The sequence below is a fragment of the Bombina bombina genome, chromosome 3 (genome assembly GCF_027579735.1).
Source record: "Bombina bombina isolate aBomBom1 chromosome 3, aBomBom1.pri, whole genome shotgun sequence".
In the NCBI taxonomy this organism is placed as follows: domain Eukaryota; kingdom Metazoa; phylum Chordata; class Amphibia; order Anura; family Bombinatoridae; genus Bombina; species Bombina bombina.
The window spans coordinates 1,179,619,506-1,179,632,437 of NC_069501.1; the positions used below are offsets into that span (position 1 = coordinate 1,179,619,506).

The 12,932-nt window shown below is 37.6% G+C and overlaps 1 protein-coding gene across 3 annotated transcripts in view; it reads right to left on the minus strand.

The window, feature by feature from the left end:
* Window positions 1-4,446: 4,446 nt before the first annotated feature.
* Window positions 4,447-12,932, minus strand: part of AMOTL1 (angiomotin like 1) — a 262,449-nt gene continuing 253,963 nt past the window's right edge. For all 3 annotated transcript variants that reach the window (XM_053708609.1, XM_053708607.1, XM_053708608.1), the window contains exons 12-13: window positions 7,880-8,161; window positions 4,447-5,418 (exon numbers count right to left, since the gene is read on the minus strand). In XM_053708609.1, coding sequence (XP_053564584.1) covers window positions 5,309-5,418; window positions 7,880-8,161 — 392 coding nt within the window. In that variant the 3' untranslated portion in view covers window positions 4,447-5,308. The remainder of the gene's footprint in view (window positions 5,419-7,879; window positions 8,162-12,932) is intronic.

Here is a 12,932-nt window from a genome sequence, read left to right on the forward strand (position 1 = left end):
TTGCCATTTCCTGTTGGGGAAGAGAATATCCCACAAGTAAGGATGACGCCGTGGACCGGACACACCTATGTTGGAGAAAGATAGTGAGTTGTTGCAGGCCCCAATGAGCCACAAGGAAATTGATGAGGCAATAAAATCACTGAAACCTGAAAAGGCCCCCGGCCCAGACGGGTTCTCAGGTTCATACTATAAACTATATTCACACCTATTAATACCTCACCTCTTAAATACCTTTCACCAAATTGATAAAGGGGATGTCTTACCAGAAACAATGTTACAAGCAGTCATCACAGTCCTTCCCAAACCTGGGAAAAAGCCCAACACCCCAGCCAATTTTCGACCTATTTCTTTATTGAACCTTGATCTAAAAATTTTCGCCAAAGTCCTGGCCACTAGGCTGAATGTTCTTCTCCCATCCTTAATCTCCCCAGACCAGGTGGGTTTTGTGCCGTGGAGGGAGGCCCGGGACAACACCGTGAAACTTTTAAATATTATAGAATTCATCAATAAAAATAAAATATCTTCAGTGTTATTGTCTACGGATGCTGAGAAAGCATTCGATAGACTAGATTGGACCTTTCTGGAATCAGTACTCACTAAATTTAAAATTCCCACAGCATTTATAAACAAAATTATGGCCCTATATTCCTTTCCCACAGCCCAGATCAGAATAAATGGTACTCTCTCGGAACAATTTGAGATCCGAAACGGTACTCGGCAGGGTTGCCCATTATCCCCCCTTCTATTTATACTATCATTGGAAATTTTTGCATGCAAAATTAGACTTAATGAAAACATTAAAGGCATAACCATTGAAAACAGAGAATATAAGCTGTCCATGTTTGCAGATGACGTCTTGATGTCTCTGTCGGATCCCTTGGGGTCTCTCCCCGCGGTGCAGAAAGAATTGGAAGAGTATGGAGAAGTATCAAACTTCTCAGTAAACACGAATAAATCAGAGCTTTTGCCACTGCATGTGCTTCCCAGTGATATCACCAGTATACAAAATAAATGTGCCTTCGCAATTCAGTCGAAAGCCATACGATACCTGGGTATACACCTAACTAATAGTTTGGACTCAATTCGTTCAGTCAATTACACCAAGCTATCAAAAACAATTTCTAACCAGGCCTCGTCCTGGATGTCTAAGAATATATCTTGGATAGGGAGAGTGAACACAGTCAAGATGGTATTTTTGCCAAAAGTCTTGTATATATTACAAACTTTACCCCTACCACACACTATCACATACATACAAAAAATACAAAGAATGTTGCACAGCTTTATATGGAGGGGGAGACCACCAAGAGTATCTAAGGCTTCACTGTATGCTAATAAAGAATCAGGAGGACTGGGAGTCCCTAATTTATTATTATATAAGCAAGCTATTTCCCTACAAAGAATTCTAGAATGGAGTAGAAACACTGATAGTAATCCTAAACACTGGATTCAACTAGAACATGACATTTCAGGGGTCCCCCAATTAGGGGGCATGTGCTGGCTACCTAGGGTTTTATCTAAATCTCAGAACACCTTCACAGCCACAGTAATGGCAACTGTGTCAGATTGGAAATATATTCGGGATAAGTATAGGGGTATCTCTAGTGTCTATTCACCCTTGACCCCGATTCTAGCTAACCCGGAGTTTTTAGAAGGCCAGAATTACAATACAGAGGATAACAATAGCCTACAGGGACACATCCCAGTCACAACATTAATCAAGGCAGGGAAGTTGCTGCCCAGGGCAGACTTAGAAGGAGTAAGTGACAGATGTTTCGGTAAATGGATGAGATATCACCAGACATGCCATTACATTATGACACATAGGAATAGAACAATGATGACAAGGCCCTTGACGATATTTGAACAAATGTGTCTATCTAATTCTCCATCAAAAGGGATTATCTCTTCTATCTATAGACTATTACTCTCAGCCACAATACCTAGTCCCCATAACTATGTGAAAAGCTGGGAAAGAGACCTATTGGGGCCACAAGACCCAAAGATATGGGAAAACACATTTAGGACCATAGCTCACTCAGCACACACAACTGCAGCGTTAGAAACAAATTACAAAGTGCTGTTTCGTTGGTATCTAACACCAAATAGAATGAAACATCTCTTCCCCTCAGCTAATGAAAAATGTTGGAGATGTAAGAGGGAGGAAGGTACCATGGGCCACATTTGGTGGTCTTGTTCTAAGATAAACACGTACTGGGGGAAGATAATTGAAGAAATAAAATTGGCCCTAGCTGGCGATATTACCTTTTCACCCCAGAGTTGTCTATTTAATATGATAGGTAATATTAAATGTAAAATAAGAAGGAACCTCGGACACGTCATGCTTAATTCAGCCAAGCAGCTCATTGCAGCCAAGTGGCGAACTGACAGTAGGTGAAGGGAGTCATACTGCTAGAAAGATACCACTATTTCAAAACAAATCAAATAGCACTATACAACAATATGTGGTTTTACTGGGAGTCATACGTAGGAGCCATTGAACAACATTAATTACCTTTAGCGAAGATAAGAAGTTCTATCATTTCTGGTTCAGCTGTCCCGAACAAATAGTCAGGTAAAGATTAAGAATAGATGCTCTCTGCAGGAGTTAGTTGTATTTCCTTTTTGTTTCTTGTTCATGTTATTGTTTATGTTTATGTTATGGTAATTAGGTTTATCACGTATAATGTCGATGTTAACGTTGTGTTCAGGACTAAGTCAAGTTCCAACATCACTTCAAAGCAGTATATATAATAAGATGCGAGAAGCAAAGAACCTGATGGAATGTGTAAGAAGACTTAGATTATAATATCTTAAATATCAACTGGGTCATATAGCATTGTGTTTGTATCACCTTCTATTGAAGTGTCAGATAACTTGTAATAACTGCATTGATATTGTATATTTTATACTTTGTATTGAATTTCTTTGTGAAAATTCTAATAAAAAAAATAATAAAAATAAAATAGATATTTAGACGCAACAGGGAAGGCATTAATGAAAATAAAAAAAGGATAAAAGTAAAAACCTTTATCTACGTATCATTTCTACACTGATATGGATGAGACTTAAAAGGGACATTAAACACCTGCCATATAAATTGTTTAATTGTGTGTAGTATTTTAAAGGGACATAAAACCCAAAAAATTTCTTTTATGATTCGGATAGAACATACAATTTAAACATTTTCCAATGTACTTCTATTATTTCATTGTCTTTGTTTTTTTGTTATCCTTTGTTGAAAAAGCAGGAAGGTGTGTGCACGTGTCTGCAACAGTTTTGCAACAATGTTATACATTAGCAAGGACACTAGATGGCAGCACTATCTCTAGTCATCTAGAGCTCCAGAAATGTGCACACTACAAACACATACAACTCTAGAGATCTGGTGCACCGAAACTCTAGAGTAGTATGCGTTTGCAACTGATTAAACTATTCAGGTTGCTTTGGGTCAAGACTTACCCTGTTATAAGGATCTCTGTCTGCAGCAGAGATCTCTATGTTTTATGGATTATATGTTTAAATCTTTTTATTTTCAGCGCTGTACACACATATATATATATTAATTTGACGATTTAAGATTATTTATATTAAATACTATTCCTTGAATTGCTTTATCTCTTTATTAACCATTAGGATATCACATATTGTGTATATTATTTTAATATTCCTGATTCTTTTGAGGACTTGCCTACTGGTGCCTATAATTACTGTTTGTTTTTAGCCACCAATCAACATCTAGCTCCCACTAGAGTAGAATATGTGTGTATTCTTTTTCAACAAGAGATACCAAGAATACAAAGCACATTTGAAAATAGAAAATAAAACTTGAATAATTCAGATAGAGTAGTAATTTTAAGACACTTTTAAATTAATTTCTCTTTCCTATCCCTTTATGTCTGAAAGGCCTGACACATATTTACCACTTATTGGTCTCAGAAAGGGGATCAGGCTAGACACTGCAAAACAATAATTGTTTTGCTAATATAATGACAGTGGTGAGCCTTGTCTACTCCAGTTTAAAGTCCGGATTGGTTCCTTCAAATAAGGCAAGTGGTTGTGGCATTTGACTATTGAAAAACCATTGCAGCAAAAAGATGGAAATCTATTAAAAAATAATCACAATAACCTAATATGTTACTTTATTGCCAAACTGCTGAAAAATCTTAGCAACTATATGGTTTTTACTGTTCATTTAAAAGCTTGTGGTGTGTTCTAAGTTTTGTCGATCAATTCCAGAAGAGCAATCTTACTGATCTGGGGAATCAGCTGCTCTAGTAAATTAGGAAATTTATGGTTGGATATTAGGATGAAACCAGAACTCTGACATAATGGATCAAATGTGTGTGTATATCTATATATTTTATACTAAAAATACCCTAAACTACACCAATACAAAATCTATATTTCTTCCGAACACAATCAGCACATACACATAAAACAGGATACGTTACTAACTTTTAAAAATTCATGCTCCAATTCATGACATAAATGCTCATATACAGATCGTTTTTACAAAATTAAAAAACAAATACAAAAAAGGTAAAAGAGGAAAATAAAAGCTGACAAAAGTATTTGTGCAAATAGTTCTTCTCATAAAGTATCCCAAGATATTTTAACGTTGTCACTTTATGGTTTGAATCTCAGTGTACAGTTGGGGTCTCACATGTATCTGAATATTCTGCCAACGCAGGAGTAGACAAATTTCAATGCAAACAACTTATAAATGTCGCAAATGTGGTTATTGAATGCAAAATAAATTAATATTACACAGTTTTGTATTTACACATTCTCCCAGAATGCTCTTAAAGCACCACATGATGCCCGTCCACAGCACAGTGCGATCAGCGTCTATAAAAAGTAATAAAATATCTTTTTTTTTTATTATACATAATACAGATATTCTCTGAGACCTGTTCTTCCCTAGATGTGACTGTGCTATAATTGAACTGACAACCTCAGGATGGTCTTTGTAGGGTTCCAATAATTTGTAATTTGTTCAGAAGCATCAGCTGAACATGTGGGCACAAAGCCAGGAGCACCATGGGATATTCCTCTTATGTCCAAAGTTGCCATTGTATTGAACTTGTGCATTCAATGCTGTTTTGACCTTTTTTTAACGCAAAATGCAACCAAGTATTTACAAAAAAGTACCAATAAAATGAAGACAAAGATCTAAAAATGTCTTCATCGATGACTTTTCCAACAAATACACAAAAGTCTTGCAGGATATTCCTGATGACGCAAGCAGTCTACTTAATGACTCGCACATAATGATTATCTTGTAATGTCATATTGAAAGTAGTCTTTAAATAAGTACTTCCACCATATTGTCTGGTTCTGGAAATTCAGTCTTTTGTGAAGCGCAGCTGACTTTGCCCTTATGGTCGGGGGTCTTACCGAGTACAGGTGAATTATCTGTGTAGAAGAAAAAAAACAGAAAAGAACAACGTTGTCAGTGATCCTGATGCAAACAGAATACCTATAAACATTTATTTGCACAATAACATTCAGTATTCATTTCTGACAATGCCGTTTCATCTTGTTCCATCTTTATACCATTACACAGTTTGGTATAAGGAATATTTGCTTTAAAAATAAATAATAAAGAAATAATAATAATGTTACAGAAGTGTTCCTATTTATTCTTGTTTTCATGAAGTGTCATCATAAAACCAACAAAATTACAACATGGTCCAGATTCACTGAAGCTCACTGGAGTCCTGGTCTGGTGAGATTATCTAAGAAGTCTTGTCAGTACTGTGAGATCCCTCAAAGAATTTAAGAAGGGCAAATATTAGCTTGGGAGCTGTTTATCTCATTATATGGGGGCTTTGGATGCGAAGGAAAGATACCTCAAATAACACATGCTTAACTCCTTCCCGCCGTTAGGACGTTCCATGCCGTCCTAACAGCGCTGGGCTTACTAACTGGGATCGCGGATAGGAGGGCATGCCTAGCAACAAAAGCACTCCCCCCAGACCCAATCCCAACATTGAAATCACGAGATTGCATGTACGATCGTGTAATTTTAATTTTTTACTTATTTGTTTACATCGGAAATTTGTTCTGATGTAACAAATAAGTACTGGCAGGTAGGGGTTAAATAACACCCTGAAAGATTGTGTGTGGTTCCTCTCCATGCTGGTGAGGTTTTGATCATTGGGCCCTAGGAGAGTCTAATGTACAATACAGAGATAAAGGGACACTACTAAGCAAACATTATGTGCTCTTATTTGTTTTTTGCATCACTGATCCTAGTAAATTATGCGTTAAACCCTCACAAAGTTAAAGGTAAAGTCCCACTCGGAAGCGGCAAGCACTGCAGCTCCTGTGGATTTGGCCGTAATTAGAAACTACATGTGACTGCCGTCCCTGACTGCTTGTTAGCTGTGATCTGCTTGGGAACTGTAATAGCCTTTTGTAGTGAGTAAATACACATTACATCCCAAAATGACATGCTCCCTAAAAAAGTAAAAGGGTTGGAAGGACAGTACCATTCTGCAGGAAAATTATTATACTTCTCTACGGTAGCGTATCCTGTGGGATTGTCACCATATGGAAAGTATGGCCTGCTTTTTTGCTCACAGTCCCGCTGATTAAATACTGGTGGACTGCAAACAAACTCTTAAAGGGACAGTGTAGTTAAAAATTAAACTTTCATAATTCAGATAGGACATGCAATTTTAAACAACTTTCCAATTTATTTTTATCATCAAGTTTGCTTAGTTCTCTTGGTATTCTTTGTTGAAAGTTAAACCTAGGTAGGCTCATATACTTATTTCTAAGCCCTTAAAGGCTGCCTCTTTTTGGCATTTTTTTACAGCAAGACAGTGCTAGTTCATGCCTGCCATAGGGATAACATTGTGCTCACTCCCATGGCGTTACCTAGGAGTCAACACTGATTGGCTAAAATGCAAGTCTGTCAAAAGAACTGAAATAAGGGGGCAGTCTGCAAAGGCTTAGATACAAGGTAATCAAAGAGGTAAAAAGTATATTAATATAACCGTGTTGGTTATGCAAAACTGGGGAATGGGTAATAAAGGGATTATCTATTTTTTTTAAACAATAAAAAATCTGGAGTAGACTGTCCCTTTAACCTCTCACATCCCGGAAATCATCTGGCAAATGTTGAGAGGTATGAAATTTAAACAAATGCATCCATATACTTTACTCAGGCAATTCTCTGCTTTGAATACATTGCTATATCCAGTATTTATTTAAGGTTTAGTGCTCCAGTCAAAATTGTAATGCACCGCTACCAAACTCTGATAGCCGGCGGTGCCTTGTATTGTTTAGGTAATGACTATATTTACATGATACAAGGCACTGCTGGCTCTCTGAACAAAAACACTATTTAAAATGGTGCACATAGCATATCTAGATATGCTCCACATTCCAACACAAAATATAAGCTGTCAGCCAAACAGTGATTGCTTTTACTACAAGTGTTTTTGCTAACGTATTGCAAATATAGTTCTTTTCAGATCTGAAATTCATTGATGTGCATTTCAGTTTTGCCTTGAATGTCACTCCGAAATATATAGCATCTAGATCTGATTGGGTAGATATACTTAGTGGTCAGGATTTCAAACAGTCCTAGTTAAGCTTTATCCAGTTGCCAAATTTCACAATGGATCAAAGTCAACAACAGAAATTATATCTAGAAGCGAATGTACAGTATAAATATCACACACTTCATTTGTATATGGTTAGAAAATGTTTTTCACTACAGCCTACTATTTTTTTCCACCAATTATATCACTTTTCCCACTTATCTTTCTTTGACTTTGGCCACTCTAAGAACTGCTCGGCCCAATGAAATGATGATTCTGCTAAATTAACATTGTTTCTCAGGTTTTTATGCCCAAACACATACCTGATCTCTCGCATCCCTTGTTAGTAGTGTGCCGTAACAGAGGACTGCTAGAGGGCGTCATGTTTATCCGCCCCCTTCCTGGGAAAGAACCGCTGTTTGGCCAGAAGAGCTCTGTGTTTTTGTCGGTTTGGGTGCTGTTATCTTTGCTTCCTGTTTTCATGTGTGATGCAGTTACTAGTTGAGTTGCCACTTGTTGGGCAGTTGGTGGCAGAAAAAATGATGGTGGTGGAAGCAGAAAGGAAGGAGATAGACTTTCATGATGGTCTCTCCCCTTAAGCAACCCTAGGAAAGATGCAAATATTCAATCCATTAAAGGGACACTCAAGTAAAAATAAACCTTTGATTCAGATAGAGCAGCAGTTTTAAGACACTTTCCAATTTATTTCCATTATCAAATTTAGTACAGTCTTTTAATATTAACACTTTCTGGGGAACAAGAGCCTACTGAGCATGTGCATAAGCCGTCTGTGATTGGTTGATGTCTGTCACATGATACAAGGGGCCGGAAAATGGGAGAAAAAAATTCTACTGCTTATTTGAAATTCAGAGTAGGTGTTAAATAATTGTCTTTTATTATGCAATTCTACTCCACTGAGTGGTCCTTTAAGCAGAGGTTTATAAAATCATACATTTCAGCAACATCAACATATTACACAACCAAGGAACATCTATTAATACATATAGCGGAATGTGAAAGGTTTTAGAAGACAGGCAAAAGACGAGACAAGAGATAAAGGTGAAAAGTAAAGAAAAGTAAAAGGTGGAAATCAATAGGTATATACATTCATCTAGAAAAAAACACTTCAAGGGACATTCTGGTCAAATTAAAAAACATAATTTATGTAAAAACTTACCTGATAAATTCATTTCTTTCATATTAGCAAGAGTCCATGAGCTAGTGACGTATGGGATATACATTCCTACCAGGAGGGGCAAAGTTTCTCAAACCTCAAAATGCCTATAAATACACCCCTCACCACACCCACAATTCAGTTTAACGAATAGCCAAGAAGTGGGGTGATAAGAAAGGAGCGAAAGCATCAAAATAAGGAATTGGAATAATTGTGCTTTATACAAAAAAATCATAACCACCACAAAAAAAGGGTGGGCCTCATGGACTCTTGCTAATATGAAAGAAATGAATTTATCAGGTAAGTTCTTACATAAATTATGTTTTCTTTCATGTAATTAGCAAGAGTCCATGAGCTAGTGACGTATGGGATAATAAATACCCAAGATGTGGATCTTCCACGCAAGAGTCACTAGAGAGGGAGGGATAAAATAAAGACAGCCAATTCCGCTGAAAAATAATTATCCACAACCCAAAACAAAAGTTTTAATCTTAATAATGAAAAAAACTGAAATTATAAGCAGAAGAATCAAACTGAAACAGCTGCCTGAAGTACTTTTCTACCAAAAACTGCTTCAGAAGAAGAAAACACATCAAAATGGTAGAATTTAGTAAAAGTATGCAAAGAAGACCAAGTTGCTGCTTTGCAAATCTGATCAACAGAAGCTTCATTCCTAAACGCCCAGGAAGTAGAAACTGACCTAGTAGAATGAGCCGTAATTCTTTGAGGTGGGGATTTACCCGACTCCACATAAGCATGATGAATCAAAGACTTTAACCACGACGCCAAAGAAATGGCGGAGGCTTTCTGACCTTTTCTGGACCCAGGAAAGATAACAAATAGACTAGAAGTCTTTCTAAAATCTTTAGTAGCTTCAACATAATATTGCTAAGCTCTTTGAACATCCAAAGAATGTAAAGATCTCTCCTTTGAATTCGTAGGATTAGGACACAATGAAGGAACAACAATTGCTCTACTAATGTTGTTAGAATTCACAACCTTAGGTAAAAATTTAAATGAAGTCCGCAACACTGCCTTATCCTGATGAAAAATCAGAAAAGGAGATTCACAAGAAAGAGCAGATAACTCAGAAACTCTTCTAGCAGAAGAGATGGCCAAAAGGAACAGAACTTTCCAAGAAAGTAATTTAATGTCCAGAGAATGCATAGGTTCAAACGGAGGGGCTGGTAAAGCCCTCAGAACCAAATTAAGACTCCAAGGAGGAGAGATTGATTTAATGACAGGTTTGATACGAACCAAAGCCTGAACAAAACAATGAATATCAGGAAGATTAGCAATCTTTCTGTGAAAAAGAACAGAAAGAGCAGAGATTTGTCCTTTCAAAGAACTTGCAGACAAACCTTTATCCAAACCATCCTGAAGAAACTGTAAAATTCTAGGAATTCTAAAAGAATGCCAAGAGAATTTATGAGAAGAACACCAAGAAATGTAAGTCTTCCAGACTCGATAATAAATCCTCCTAGACACAGATTTACGAGCCTGTAACATAGTATTAATTACTGAGTCAGAGAAACCTCTATGACTAAGAATCAAGCGTTCAATTTCCATACCTTCAAATTTAATGATTTGAGATCCTGATGGAAAAAAGGGCCTTGAGATAGAAGGTCTGGTCTTAACGGAAGAGTCCAAGGTTGGCAACTGGCCATCCGAATGAGATCCGCATTCCAAAATCTGTGAGGCCATGCTGGAGCCACCAGCAGTACAAACGAACGTTCCATTAGAATTTTGGAAATCACTTTTGGAAGAAGAACTAGAGGCGGAAAGATATAGGCAGGATGATAATTCCAAGGAAGCGACAACGCGTCCACTGCCTCCGCCTGAGGATCCCTGGATCTGGACAGATACCTGGGAAGTTTCTTGTTTAGATGAGAGGCCATCAGATCTATTTCTGGAAGTCCCCAGATTTGAACAATCTGAAGAAATACCTCTGGGTGAAGGGACCATTCGCCCGGATGTAACGTCTGGCGACTGAGATAATCCGCTTCCCAATTGTCTACACCTGGGATGTGAACCGAAGATTAGACAGGAGCTGGATTCCGCCCATACAAGTATCCAAGATACTTCTTTCATAGCCTGAGGACTGTGAGTCCCACCCTGATGATTGACATATGCCACGGTTGTGACATTGTCTGTCTGAAAACAAATAAACGATTCTCTCTTCAGAAGAGGCCAGAACTGAAGAGCTCTGAAAATCGCACGGAGTTCCAAAAACATAATTTATGTAAGAACTTACCTGATAAATTCATTTCTTTCATATTAGCAAGAGTCCATGAGCTAGTGACGTATGGGATATACATTCCTACCAGGAGGGGCAAAGTTTCCCAAACCTCAAAATGCCTATAAATACACCCCTCACCACACCCACAATTCAGTTTAACGAATAGACAAGAAGTGGGGTGATAAAAAAGTGCGAAAGCATATAAAATAAGGAATTGGAATAATTGTGCTTTATACAAAATCATAACCACCACAAAAAAAGGGCGGGCCTCATGGACTCTTGCTAATATGAAAGAAATGAATTTATCAGGTAAGTTCTTACATAAATTATGTTTTCTTTCATGTAATTAGCAAGAGTCCATGAGCTAGTGACGTATGGGATAATGATTACCCAAGATGTGGATCTTTCCACACAAGAGTCACTAGAGAGGGAGGGATAAAATAAAGACAGCCAATTCCTGCTGAAAATAATCCACACCCAAAATAAAGTTTAATGAAAAACATAAGCAGAAGATTCAAACTGAAACCGCTGCCTGAAGTACTTTTCTACCAAAAACTGCTTCAGAAGAAGAAAATACATCAAAATGGTAGAATTTAGTAAAAGTATGCAAAGAGGACCAAGTTGCTGCTTTGCAAATCTGATCAATCGAAGCTTCATTCCTAAACGCCCAGGAAGTAGAAACTGACCTAGTAGAATGAGCTGTAATCCTCTGAGGCGGAGTTTTACCCGACTCAACATAGGCAAGATGAATTAAAGATTTCAACCAAGATGCCAAAGAAATGGCAGAAGCTTTCTGGCCTTTTCTAGAACCGGAAAAGATAACAAATAAACTAGAAGTCTTTCGGAAAGACTTAGTAGCTTCAACATAATATTTCAAAGCTCTAACAACATCCAAAGAATGCAACGATTTCTCCTTAGAATTCTTAGGATTAGGACATAATGAAGGAACCACAATTTCTCTACTAATGTTGTTGGAATTCACAACTTTAGGTAAAAATTCAAAAGAAGTTCGCAACACCGCCTTATCCTGATGAAAAATCAGAAAAGGAGACTCACAAGAAAGAGCAGATAATTCAGAAACTCTTCTGGCAGAAGAGATTGCCAAAAGGAACAAAACTTTCCAAGAAAGTAATTTAATGTCCAATGAATGCATAGGTTCAAACGGAGGAGCTTGAAGAGCCCCCAGAACCAAATTCAAACTCCAAGGAGGAGAAATTGACTTAATGACAGGTTTTATACGAACCAAAGCTTGTACAAAACAATGAATATCAGGAAGAATAGCAATCTTTCTGTGAAAAAGAACAGAAAGAGCAGAGATTTGACCTTTCAAGGAACTTGAGGACAAACCCTTATCTAAACCATCCTGAAGAAACTGTAAAATTCTCGGTATTCTAAAAGAATGCCAAGAAAAATGATGAGAAAGACACCAAGAAATATAAGTCTTCCAGACTCTATAATATATCTCTCTAGATACAGATTTACGCGCCTGTAACATAGTATTAATCACAGAGTCAGAGAAACCTCTTTGACCAAGAATCAAGCGTTCAATCTCCATACCTTTAAATTTAAGGATTTCAGATCCTGATGGAAAAAAGGACCTTGCGACAGAAGGTCTGGTCTTAACGGAAGAGTCCACGGTTGGCAAGAGGCCATCCGGACAAGATCCGCATACCAAAACCTGTGAGGCCATGCCGGAGCTACCAGCAGAACAAACGAGCATTCCTTCAGAATCTTGGAGATTACTCTTGGAAGAAGAACTAGAGGCGGAAAGATATAGGCAGGATGATACTTCCAAGGAAGTGATAATGCATCCACTGCCTCCGCCTGAGGATCCCGGGATCTGGACAGATACCTGGGAAGTTTCTTGTTTAGATGAGACGCCATCAGATCTTTTTCTGGAAGTTCCCACATTTGAACAATCTGAAGAAATACCTCTGGGTGAAGAGACCATTCGCCCGGATGC